The sequence below is a fragment of the Mizuhopecten yessoensis genome, unplaced genomic scaffold, assembly GCF_002113885.1.
Source record: "Mizuhopecten yessoensis strain PY_sf001 unplaced genomic scaffold, ASM211388v2 scaffold2781, whole genome shotgun sequence".
Classification (NCBI taxonomy): domain Eukaryota; kingdom Metazoa; phylum Mollusca; class Bivalvia; order Pectinida; family Pectinidae; genus Mizuhopecten; species Mizuhopecten yessoensis.
In genome coordinates this window covers 156,485-169,791 of record NW_018404716.1, presented here as the reverse complement: position 1 = coordinate 169,791, position 13,307 = coordinate 156,485, and the positions used below count along the sequence as shown (strand labels likewise).

General features: G+C 34.2%; 3 protein-coding genes across 3 annotated transcripts in view; 2 read left to right on the top strand and 1 right to left on the bottom strand.

Annotated features, from left to right (window-relative positions):
* Positions 1 to 1,633, top strand: part of LOC110446547 (vesicle transport through interaction with t-SNAREs homolog 1A-like) — a 7,719-nt gene extending 6,086 nt beyond the window's left edge. Inside the window, exon 8 of the mRNA XM_021491743.1 lies at positions 347 to 1,633. Within this exon, the coding sequence (XP_021347418.1) occupies positions 347 to 443 (97 nt within the window). The 3' untranslated portion in view covers positions 444 to 1,633. The remainder of the gene's footprint in view (positions 1 to 346) is intronic.
* A 4,558-nt stretch (positions 1,634 to 6,191) lies between these two features.
* On the bottom strand, positions 6,192 to 9,439 carry LOC110446546 (nucleoside diphosphate kinase homolog 5-like). The gene is made up of 5 exons (XM_021491742.1): positions 9,241 to 9,439; positions 7,930 to 8,135; positions 7,433 to 7,533; positions 6,886 to 7,004; positions 6,192 to 6,632 (listed from the first exon to the last, which is right to left on the bottom strand). Exons 1-5 carry the CDS (start codon positions 9,388 to 9,390, stop codon positions 6,555 to 6,557), a joined length of 654 nt encoding a protein of 217 aa, XP_021347417.1. The 5' UTR covers positions 9,391 to 9,439; the 3' UTR covers positions 6,192 to 6,554.
* Positions 9,440 to 9,480: 41 nt separating this feature from the next.
* Positions 9,481 to 13,307, top strand: part of LOC110446545 (fas-binding factor 1-like) — a 28,552-nt gene continuing 24,725 nt past the window's right edge. Inside the window, exons 1-4 of the mRNA XM_021491741.1 lie at positions 9,481 to 9,601; positions 10,535 to 10,577; positions 12,881 to 12,931; positions 13,278 to 13,306. Coding sequence (XP_021347416.1) covers positions 9,593 to 9,601; positions 10,535 to 10,577; positions 12,881 to 12,931; positions 13,278 to 13,306 — 132 coding nt within the window. The 5' untranslated portion in view covers positions 9,481 to 9,592. The remainder of the gene's footprint in view (positions 9,602 to 10,534; positions 10,578 to 12,880; positions 12,932 to 13,277; position 13,307) is intronic.

Genomic DNA, 13,307 nt, shown 5'->3' with positions numbered 1-13,307 from the left:
CCCTCCCCCTCCCCCCTTCATGGCTCCAACAAGAACTCTTCCAATAACAACATCTACTAGGCCATGTTGAACTTCACCTCCAGGTCAAAGGTAAAACAATTTCAAAACTTTTATAAAAAAAACTTTGAAAAGAAAATTAATCACAGAGACGGCAGTGCACTATACATTTGTATTTAGATAATTGTGATTGGCACCTCTAGGTCAACGGTCAAATCAGACCAGAACAAGTACCTGTATGCATAATGATAATTAAGGTGTGACACATACTTTTTGTTATAGCAAAAACACATTTAGATATATATTTGAGTTTATTCAATATATTACTGTTTTTTGTTATATGTTACAGGATTATACAGAATAGATTGATGCTGGTGATCATTTGTGCAATATTACTACTGGTGATTGGATTAGCTATATATTTCATTGTGAAGAGAAACTCTTGATGACGATCTATGACTTGTATAGAATGCAAACTATTGTGGGATCATATCAGTGGCAATATTGATGGACATTGGAGGGGAAAACAATTACTAGACCTTTATCACCTGGAGTTCACACGACTGATGCTGGACAGACAGTTGATGTTGTACACAGGACCACATCAAGACAAAGAATGGCACGAAGTCCACTCATTACCGACAATACATGTCATTGAGTACTTCTGATTCTTCAAAGAATATTTTCATTTAATATATACTGGGATCCTCCGTATTTCTGTTACTTGGTATAGATATATATACCATCACTGGATACATATGTATTTATGTATGTAATTGAGTTTTATTACCATAACTCTGTATATATTTTATGTCGCCAAATTTAAACTGGAATACTGTAAAAACAAAAATCTTCATCAGGGATTTTTCTCAAATATTTATGTAATGTAAAGGTGGTACTTCATTAAATTCCTATAATGTTTAGAAAAATAAAATAAGCCTATTAATAACAGTAAGCCTCTAATCGCTAAGTCTATCAAAGATATCCTTCAAATCATAATGTCTGTTTTTGCTTCTGATAGTGGTTTATTGGAACCACTCGATGAATCTACTCATGTTTTAATGAGTGCTTTCATCGGTTTTCATCAAGGGCAGGTATAATAGTAAATGGAGCATTGTGTCACACCTACCAGCTACGAGGCACTAAAATTAAAATCAACTGTCACAGACTTGTTTTACTTATCCCTTTGATGATTATTGTTGTCAGAACAGCATAGTATGATCGATATTAAACTGATGTTTCAATGCTTTAGGAGGTTTCATTTCTCTTTTTTTTTTAACATTTAATTCTATTTTTTTATGATACATAAGAATATACAACATTTGATATAGCCCCCTATCTAGCTAGTAAAAGCCACTCCAAAGCGCTTTACAGTACAACGTATACAATCAATACAATTAGCATATATATACATTAATCAATACAATTTTGAGAAATTCGCATGAGTTGCCTTATCAGGCGCTTATTACTAGTCCTATGTCACCTGGCTTATATCTCCCTAAATGTGAATGCCTGTGTGTACTTGAGATGTATTGTATTCTGTTTGTACTGGCACCATGTTTCCAACGGCATCATTTAAAGTACCATCTCACTTGAATGCTACAGCACAGATACCACAACATCCACCCCAGACCATTTTATACTCCAGCTGGGTTATTGGGGTTGTGGGCAGGAGAAAAACACTTTCTCTGAATATTCCATGCATACAATGATTTCGGAGATTGAACCTTGGCGGCTTGCGTGGAAGACTGAAGTGTTTACCACTCGACCAATCCGCCCAACTGCTGGATTGATACACAAATAGAATTTCCACAAAATACAATTCCATCAAATATTCTCACTTACACAAACTAGAAAATTTAACTCCAGTGAAATGTAATGCTTCCATACATGTAGTATTAAAAGAAAGGAAACCTTCGCAATTAACAAAGTAACATACAGATGAACCAAACTGAAGTAAAGGTTACCATTACAATTTTCTAAAGAACCCCAAGCTTATACAATACCATGACATACAGAGATCAGAGATTGATAATGTCCCAGTACTTTCAATGAATCTCATTTTTCACAACACCTTACAGGATGTGGACATTAGTGCTATGATAGTCATTCCTTCTGATTTAAATAGTTTGTGTGGGTTACATAGGACAGGGTAGGTTACTGAACCATATGTTTGTTTGGTATTGTGATATGTGTATTGATAGCTACGAGATTGTCACCCTTGATAAAGGTTTGTTTATCAAATGATGAGAATTATATTGTTGTTATGTGAGTGCATAAACAGATGAAGGTTTGTTACCTTTTGTTATAAGTCACAAATATTTATATTAATAAGTAGGATGTACATTAAAACAAAATTCATTTTCCTTTTTTTGTTGTCCTGCAACCATGCTGTATTATACAATTGAAGAAAATAAAAGAAAGAAATATCTTGATTTCAATTTCATGATAATAATTTATTTATTTCTAGCAGAACATAATTAGCTTGGAAAACTTTAGAATAATTCATATACAATGTAATAGAGCTAGATAAGGGTGTTGAGATAAACTTCATGACAAGTACAATTTAAATCTTAGAGGAATTATCAGCTGTTGATTTAAGATTATTGTGATGTATCTATTTTGATATAGTTATGCATTTTCAATTAGAACAAGATGACTGTCAACCAGCCATCTTGAATTTTGAGCATTAAAGTTTGTTATAACTATTTCTCAGAAAGATCAGATCTTTCTTAAATTTCATGTTGGTTCATTTTGGTCCTTTGTTGTGCACAGTTTGGAACTAATATTCATTTATCACAGGTGGGTACCTTTTTTCTCCGAATTTGTACATGTTTAATTTAGAGACTGATTGGAAGAATAAAATGTGTGGCAGCCATCTTGGAATTGGGCTGTTAGTTTGTTTTTGCTATTTCTCTGACAGTAAATTAAGGTACAGATGTTTTAAAAATTTGTAAGAAGTTTTTTCCTGTTCCCGGTTTTACATAATATTTCATTTTGTGCTTCAAGCTTCTTGATCATTGAAAAAAGGGCTGCAAATAACTATAAAAATATCTCTTATTCTATTTTTATACATTACCTTTTTAATCAATAGGTCAAAAGAAAAACAATGCCAAACACAGCTGTACATAGTTTTGATCAAAAGTTAAATCATGTTGCACATATATGTTGATTAGACAACAATCCTGTAGATAAAAGAAAGAGAAAAAAAAGATCTTACACAGAACTAATGAAGATCTTACAATGGTGGGTAACAAGATTCCTCCGGGATTCCTCGTCCTTTTGTTGTTGTTACTTCTATTTGTAATTGATGTTGTTAGTCAAAATAATATGTTTCATGATGTTTTCAGAGGTAAAGAAACAAAACAGTTAAAAATATTTGAATGGTTTCTGATATTATATATTTGCAGTGTTATACTTGATACTGATCTGACTTCCTTTATGGAGCATGAATCATACTTTTGTTTCGACAGTGTACAACTTCTGTTTGTGTTAATCAGAATGAAATAATATTGAAATGCAATCAGTAAAATGAGGTATTCAGTGTTGATGCGACTGAGCTGATGTCATCACTTGCTTTAAAAGTCTACACTCATAGAATAGCTTAACTGCAGAAAGAGGCTGGAATGGAATGAGTTGACACGGTCTACTGTATCAAGTTTGTTGTGTGAACTTGCTTGCTATGAAGATTGTTCAAATGATTTATTTTTTACCCAAATTGATAAAACTGTTTCAGTTACGGAGACAAGGTTAATTCCTTATTTAAAGTATGATGTCATAAGTCGTCTGACCATCAACCTTTTTTCTGTTGATGGCGTTTTGAAAACTGGCCCAGGGTCTGATGCCTTGCTCCCTGGGAATTATCCCAAGGAAATAAAACGGAAAACATTGCAACTTATAAAGCAATTCTGGGACCAGAGACGGAGCCAAAAATGGAAAAATGTTTGATACAATTAAAAAGTTTTTCTCTTGGTTATATCCAAGTGAGCCATACAGCTCCTGTGGGCCTTTTGTTTTGAATAAGTATGATAGTTCAAAGCATGAAACTAGGATTAACCCAGTATTCTGCAATCAAAATACATATTTTTTTCTATAATTTCATGCCCATACTTGAATGAAATATCTGATTTGCAATCCAACTAATAAATAGTACTCATTGTTTCCCATTATTTAGCAGTCTTATTTTCACAGTAGGTTTAATTAAAAAAATGAATCTGCATTTCAGTAATGAGTATTTGTGCCTGTATGGTATTATTTTGTTTAAAATGTTCTGACTTTTAGCTATGTGGCTCTTAGTTGTGGTGCAATTAGATGTTATTTGGGGTATATTGATGGGAGCTATGTTTTTATTGATTGGAACAAAGCACATTATTTGATATAATTTTAACTGTATTAATTGTTATTTATGTACAAATAAACTTCAAAGTAAAATGTGGTCTTTTTAGTTAACTACATGTAGTACTGACTATATTTTCTTGATAACCATAGTCACACCATTACTTGTTACCCCCCACACCAGACATTAAAGGGGACATCATATACAAGTCTGTCCAGGTTCATTTCTACTCTATAACTCGAGTTCAGTCTAACTCAAACCTACATTCAGGGCTTTGTCACCAACACACTTACTGGCAATTATTAAGTTGAAAGGTTAAGGTCACTGTTGCCATATATATTGATCAGTTTCTGTCTTGGCTCAATCAAATTTGTGACATATCTTCCATGACCAAAGCATTTATTTGAGATTGCTTTCCAGGTCTGGCTTGGTGCTTGCTGGGATGAAAGGCCATCAAATTAATAATCCTGACCTCCTTTCACGGTAATCAGTCTGTGTTAAGAAATATTTTCATGAGTCCTGAGGCCATGACTACCATACAATCTTGTAATTGTAACAGCCAAGGAATAGGAGGAATATTGCCTTACTGACAAGCTAGATTTTCCAGCTATGCAGTGTAACCCGCATCCTTGATATCCAGGGGTTATGCTCACTTATACTCTCTGCACCCCTGAAATATGTCATAGCAAAATTGAAGACATGAAGACAGCTGTTTGATTGGTGTCGGGTAAAAAAACCTGACCAATATCTAGGCTGATATACATGTATGTTCTTTGAAGATTACAAAGGGGCGACACCAGACTTGTGCTGTCAGTCAATTTTTACTGATACGTGACCGTGACCGCGAGATTCTTTTAATGTACATCAAAGGATCAAACTAATCTTCTTGTCTCATCAACAAGGTGGCTTGCACTGAGCGTTCAATTTTGCTATGACATATTCCAGGGGTGCAGAGAGCATAAGTGAGCATATGGGCGCCTGCCCGCACCATACATAATGAACTAGTGTTATTTTGCTGAGTAAGTTGCAGGGGTTAAGCATCATGCTATCAAATTCAGAACCCATCTTAAATCAAATGAGTGTATTATTTGATAGACCAGTGGTAGCGGTGTACAGTAGAAATGGCCTGGTCCTAAAATAACCGGCATGTCCAAGATACACATGGGTACTGGTTTCATCCTACACAACATTCACACAAATGTTTATATTTATAAACTGCATTATAATAACAATATTATTTTAGAATATTTTTTAAGAAGTGTTTTCCCAGTTTTCAGACTTTTTTCCATGGTCAGCACATCAAAAAACACCAAATGATGCAAAAAGAACATGATGTTAACCCTAAGTTTGGTCCCCGCAGATAGGAATTTATTTTCTTAAAACCTAGCTGACAATTAAATATCACCTACTCCATAACAGAAATAAATTGTGATCACGTTTCAGCATAGGTCACACATGTGCCGAATACAAAAATAGACTACATGAAAAGCTAGCTTTTGTTGTGTAGACATGCAGATTTGTAAATCTATGGCCAAACTGTAGTATCAAACCAAATGCAACTTTTTTTTCTTGAAATTATGAAGCCCACATAATCCACTTTATCATGTATGATATGCCAATTTTAGTGCTGTTTTTAATTTTGATACAGGTAATATTACAGGGGTTATTCAATGAACAAATATATCACCCATGGCCACCGTACACTACTGTACATTGCTATCAGTGTACTAGAATTGTGAAAAGCACTGTCAAACTATGGAGGGGGTAAGTTTAACAATTTCTTTTTGTTGCAAAGTGATTTCCTTATGGTAATATTACCAGATGAAGATCTTTACATATAAGATAGAATACAACAGTATAATGACGATCTGATGTACAGATGTATTTACAATATTTTAATTCATATCTTGTTTTTCTTATATACAAATTTACGTACATATGTGTAAGTCTCAAAAGTTTGGTACTGAACCTCTATTGTAAAGTGTGCATCACCTAATGCAGAATCACAGATAGGGAGAAAATATTGTTAAACGTGATGGAATAATACCAGCTTTTCCATGTGTCAACACTTTTGAATCCTCTTTATACAGTTTGATGCACTCTTCAGGCACTTTCAATGTCAGCAAAAGTCTTAAAATTCCATGAGATTTCATTTGGAGTTTGTTAGAGTTTTTCCCACAAGTGAATGAAATGAACACGAAGAATGATTTGTTGACCTCGCCTATGCTACCTGGACTAATGGCTGATTTACACAAGGTTTGTTGGGGTTGTTTTCTAGGAGCCAGTCAGCAAGCCAGATCTACAAAACAAAGAAACAACAGTAAACTATTAAACATAAAACATCAAAAGTTGAAACTTTATAGTTCAGACACTGAAATGTACATTAATTGGAATATATGTTCCTCTGGTACATGTATATTATGATTATTACATTTTTTTTTCTTTTTCCTTTTTCTAAACACTCATCAAATCAACACGCAAAGAGAATCTAAATAAATAGAAGCCCTTATGATCTCTGATATAACAGATACATTTTAATGCTTGGTACTTACCACTGGGTCGATGGGCTTCTGTTTACAGAGTTCTGTGAGTCCCTTGAGAAGGGTAGGGTTGACAGACTTGGCTAGGTAATCTTTCGCTGCCTGTCCAATAGGTACAGGTTCAACAATGCCTGAAATAAACAATATTTCACTTCAATATAACATAATCATTATAAAAACAGTCTGATGAACGTCATCTGCATATATTTTATTCATTAAGCATTTCTGTAAACAATAGAAATTAAAGTAGGAACTGTCTGGTAGATGCAAAATACATTTTGGTGTTTGAACATGCAGTCACCTGTCTTAAATATATTAAAATAATTGGTATAAAAATAGACATGTAATGGATTTACTTGATTGCATGATTATAAGAAAACTACACTATTTCACATTTTGTAAGTGGTAACTGTAGGTAAATGTTTTGCATCAGAAATGCTGCACATTAGTTTTTTGGTTAATAGTTTAATTTTCAGTTTGGATACATATATAATGTACTCAAAATTAGACATTCACTCTTATTGCAAGTATAGGAATAGTTTACACAGGCCAAACTTACTATCAGGGAAGAAGAATCTGGTTTCTCTTTCAGAACTGGTGAAGCTTTCACTTCCATGGAGGGCATTTCTCTGATCATCTGTACCATATATTGATCTCAAGCTGTTGGAGAAATGACAAATGGCTCTATATAAATGTAACTGAAGTTTAGTTGTATGATAGCTATACTAAAATTGTCCTAACAAACAGTAACGAGAGGCAGTTATGATTTCTATGCTTAGGTTTGCATGACCAATCATAATTATACCTCAATAATATTGTACTAATAGAATAAATTTAGTACATGTGCATTATTCTTTTTCTATCAAAATTTACTTTTACATTTTTTTCATTAACAATCACTTCTATTACCTCAAAATGGAATTAAAATATTTTCTTATATTCTTTGGTACTTCTATGCAATCATTATATTTAGATTTTTTTTAAAGGTCGGAAAAAAAATATAAGAATGAATTTGTGTGATATCTCGGGTACTTAGTATGCGATAAAATACCTTACCAATCAGGATGTGTCTGTCGAGCCTTTAATGTATTGTTTGGGCCTATCAGTTCCTTCCAGTAGGAGATTGCATTATCTCTTGAAATCACCAAAGCTATGATAGGGCCATGACTCATGTAGGCCACCAGACTGGGGAAAAACAACTTTCCATAGTGTTCCGCATAGAAATCACTGGCTTGTTCTGGTGTTAAATGAACTCTTCTTTTCTGCAAAGTAAAATTATCAATTAAACAATGTACAAGGAAATGTAGAATTGTGAAGATGATTTTACATAGTTTAACACTTTTCCTTATTTGTGAAAACAAACGCTAACTAAAGACACCACATCTGGATTATGAATCAGGAAACTACAACATTAACATTGTAAATTTTTCAAAATCGCTTCCTTAAATATTTAAATAACCCATTGAAAAAATATACCAGATTAAAATGAAAGAGAGTGTTGGCTTCCACCGCAGATCAAACCAGTAACCCCTAGCTTCCAAGTCAGTCACTCTAACGTTTGACCTAAAGGGATATTCCTTCTAGCTCAAAAATAAAATGCTACCATCATTATGTTTACAATTAGTCTGCCCACTTAATTAATGCACTACTACTGAATTTGATGACATTGAAAAGTTTATATAACTAGTGAAATGACTTGCATTTTGGCTAACTGTGACACCTATTTCATTGCTTATTTTCACTGGCAGTGCCACACTTTTAACTACTGGTTCAGCAACCTTTCATGTAAAGAAAAATCAGTTCTCCACTATGAACTCCTGGTTAAGCAAACTTCAGTGTATCTGCAGTACCCAACTTAAAGTTACTGGTTCATAACCTAGAAATCTTATATGCACTTTTGAAAAAAAGGCAGAACATAAACTTTCACATGTAAAGAGAAACACTTTCCCATAAATTTGCAGATATTTTTATAATTGTGGTGTTCGGGCCAGTGGAAACTCGGGCTACCATGACAGGACCAATGTAATATACATGTACAGTGATGTACAAGAAATCATAAACTGTTAATTCACTTTGTTTTAAGTAAATAAAAAGATGAAATTCAACACAAAGTTTGAGAATTAGCAAGCGCTTCTCTTCGTAATAATGTAATAATTATGTTTCATAAAAAATCGAATCATGATGGAAATTAGCAAAATAATTTAACATTGCGTCAATGGTAATGACATCAAAGTTAATTTACTATTAGGCCGAGAGGAAAAACGATATTACAAACGTCCTCTTCGTCAGACTGTAATGTACTGTACAAGTTATAACATCCGCACGACATGTATGATGTAAACAATGGTAATCAAAACCATGATTTACCTGTAAAATAGCGAATCCTGATCGCAAAATGATATCTTCGATCTCTTCCGCTTTTTGTAATGCGTCAGGCTTTATTATAGCTAATGTCCTCTCCACATAAATGTGTGGAGGGGGCATCATAACTTTGTCTCCTTCTGTTTCTCCTGTCATTTTGTCGGAATATGGCGTCGTAGTTGCTGTGGATACTTTGATCTCGTTCAATTCTCGTTTGATTTTACGAGAGTCACATGCTGTATGAAAAAATATGGCGGCTACCATTAGAATGAAGGCGTCCTTAGTCACACATTTCAATGCATTTCTTGACTTCCTGGAGCAACAGAAATAAATACTCGGAGCTGTAATCAAATAAGAAATGGATAATGTAAGTTAATGTATCATAGGTAATTTAAAAGACAAATATTCAACGTAAGAACACTTGTTTTGTGAACGTGATGTTCAATATAAAGTGACATTTCATGTTTATACAAGTTGATCAAGTCCACTAAAAAGTTTGTTTACCTTTTGCTTCATTAATGATTAGTTACTCCAAAATTCTTTGATTGCTTAATCATCTGATGATTAGTTATTGTGCATTAATCTTTCTTATTTCTTGAAATATATCTAGATCTATTTTCATTTAAGTAATCGTTATTTTAATATTTGTCTGAAAATTTTAGATACACAATATTCCCATGCCAGTAACTACCTTAAATTATTTGTTAAAAATCTAATGTTACAAACCACAGTTTAAAACCAAACCATTAAACCAGTAACATGACTTATTTAAAGTTTCATTAGAAAGTTACAGTTTACAGACATGTACATCACATGTTGTCCTAGCTACACTGCACCTTGGATTTATGTCACTACTACTGTACAGTATAATGTTACTGGGAAAATTATTTGTCAGAATCAGTTTTATATCATAATACCTTTGAACAAAGCATGAGGACCTCCAATAGAAGTAGTATTATAAGCTGCTATGCTATGCACTTTCTGTTTGTTTATAAATCACTACTTCCTCAAGATTGCGAACTGAGTTGACAAATATTATCGTAAATACATGGAATATAAACATTACTTGAAAATTTTGAAGCAGAAATTTGTGATAAATGCTAATTATTCTTTAGTCTGAGTCAAAACATGTCAATGTTGCTGCAAGAAATTCTGACATTTGGAAGAGATTTGCTGTGTTGTTCACACTTATTCATGGATTTATTCTTTAGGAAGCATAATTTATTACAATAGCTGTGTATTATGCTGTACGCTTGGTAAATATACAAATGACTGATTTTGCATTCAATGGTACTTTCAGAAATGGACACCAGGTGCATCCTCAGGAAGCAAGAAATCACACCGTAAGTAATGAACTTGTGACAGTGATGTAGATATAGTATTTAACATACTTTAAAGTACATAGTGTTTGTGTTAGAGTGTCACTGTGATAGTTTCTGTTTTGTTAATAAAAACTTAAGGATGAAAATTCAACAATTTTTAGCTTTCCTGGTCCAAAAGTCTTGTGAGTTTATGTCAGGGTAGACAGTCTGTCATATGTCTGTGAACAATTCTTCAAACAACTGATTGGAATTTCTTCAAATTTGACTGGAAGCATCCTTAGACTGGAGGATTTGAAATTGTACATAAAGGGTATTTTGACCATTTTGTTTTCTAACTATGAGATGGATATCAACTAGTTTTGGTTGAAAGCATTCTTAGAAGGTTGGGATTCAACTTTGTACTAAAGAAGGGGGGAGCAGGGTTATTGCTTTAAGCAACGCTTTTGTCTAGAATTTATAGATAGATATTAGCCATATTTGGTTGGTAGCATTTCCAGGAAATAGGGTACCAAAATTGTAGGATTGTAGAGCTGACCTCACGGGGAGCTGAGGGGCAGGGCCAAAGGGTTTTGCCATATTGCATAATTTATCATCATGTCTGGAATTATGAGATACATATTGACAAAATTTGGTGGGAATCATCCCAAGGTGAAAGGGATTCAAAATTGTACAAATTGAAGGGTTGACTCCCTGAGCTGAGGTGCAGGGCCACAAAGAAGTCATAACCCGGAAATGGTTGAGAGTCCTCACCTATATAAATTATTAAAGTATAAGGAGTATAAGGAGGCAAAATAACACATATGCTACCAGGGTGGCCCCACCCCTGCAGATTAATAGTCCCTGGATCATAAGTTTCAAACATATGAGGTAAAACCCCATAACCATATATATATAATTGCTGGGCAAAAAGAGACGAACACAATCATGATATAAAAAATTGTCTATGGGGTCTGGCCACATCCCAGGGGACTAAGTCCTTGATCATATCTTGGAAATAGTTTAGATCTCAACCCTTTAACTTTAAATGTAATTGCAATGCATGAAAGTTCAAACACATATATATCACCAGGATTGGCTTTAGGTCTGCCCTGCCATTAGGGACTTACGGTAGTCACTTAGTCATAATTTAGAAACAATTGAGATCCATCACCCTATAAATGAAGAATAGAACATGCACAGCTACCAGGATTGCCTTAAGGGTCGTGCCCCATACTTGGTGACTTGGGTCATTTATCACCTGGGTCATAGTATAGATAACTTAACAAAACAGTTGACATTTTTACCACATGACCATTTATGAAATTGCTGTGCTCAAAATTTCTAATACAGATCTGCTACAAGGATTGGCCTTCAGGTCTGCCCCACAACTGGCAACTTGGTAGTCTATTTGTCATAACATAAAATGGTTGAGATTCCCGACCCTTAACCAGGTATATACTATTGTTGGACAGGCATGAAGAAATACACACAATCATGCTGCTATAATTGGCCTTAGGGTCTACCCCAATCCTTTGGTCATTACACAGACACATTTGTGATCCCCACTCTATAATAACAATATGTTACATGTACAACATTTCTGAGCAAAAAGATTTGGATACACTTAATTGCAACCAGAATCTTATTTGCAATATTGCTTTTAGTGAGAACATTTTGCCATGACTGCTTATAAATATCCAGGTGAACAATACAGGCCCTCTGTTTTATTGTTGTTTGAAACAGTTCCATACAGTACAACATCTCCAAATTTAAGAGAGGAATATATGAAAATTGACAAAAAGCAAATCTTTTGGCATTTTTTTTTTTAAATATTGATTAAGAGGAATGTTTACATTTTTATATAACCATCTAAACATTGTTGTATAACTATATTTTTGTGGAGTTTCAAGGAGTCTGCTGATTTATTCTGAAAGGGTATTTGAAATTGCCTTATGAAGGCAGGAGGCACGGTAGTCCAGTGGTAGGATGCCGGGCTCGTGACCGAAGGGTTGCGGGTGCACGGCACGGCAATGTGTTGTATCTTTGAGCAAGATACTTTACTCTGCTTGTTCCAGTCTACTAAGCTGCAAATGAGTACGTGGTTGGGCAGTGCTAGAATTGTTGAATGCTAGCTGTTAGCGCCAAAATTGCAGCTCCGGCTGTATGCTCCCCAGGGAGTTGAGAAATGTATTGGCTGGTTGCAAAGGCCCTATAACCACAGATAATAGTTTGTGGACCACTTTGACACGACCTACAAACTAGGATGTGATAAAGCGGTTTATAAGAACCTCCAATTATTATGAAAACAGAAGAGCACTACAACCCCTATGTTATTATTTTTACAGGAGCCAAAGGGAGTGGATTAGATGACCTTCTTGGGGATCTACTAGATAATGGTATGGACATTTTTGTCTGAAGATTCTAATATGTTTTAAATACTATTCATCTACATGAGGATCAAGAATAGCTTTGACAGGATATATACCGGTATAAGGAAGTGTTGTATGATTGGATCCCAATGAAAAATATAGTAATATTGTTAAAAAGCTGTATGATTGTGATAAAGACACCAGAGCTGAAAGTAGTTGGTCATCCAAAATGTACTTTTCAACTTTGGTATGATTCCCATATAATCTAGCATGAAATGAATTCACGTTACCTGTTTTTGTGATGAGAAAAAACTTTTTTGTTTTGTTTTGTAAACATCAAAATAATGTAAGCTCTACCATCTGAATTTTACAGAAGTACCAAAGAAGAAAGTCACTTCAACTG

What these genes read in the sequence shown, in the direction of transcription:
- LOC110446546 (XM_021491742.1), bottom strand. Translation starts at nt 9,390, where the DNA reads ATGACAGGAGAAACAGAAGGAGACAAAGTTATGATGCCCCCTCCACAC. An exon ending in CGACAGACACATCCTGATTG is followed by an intron (nt 7,534 to 7,929) that starts GTAAGGTATTTT and finishes TTTCTCCAACAG; the next exon opens with CTTGAGATCAATATATGGTA. An exon ending in AGAAGCCCATCGACCCAGTG is followed by an intron (nt 6,633 to 6,885) that starts GTAAGTACCAAG and finishes TTTGTTTTGTAG; the next exon opens with ATCTGGCTTGCTGACTGGCT.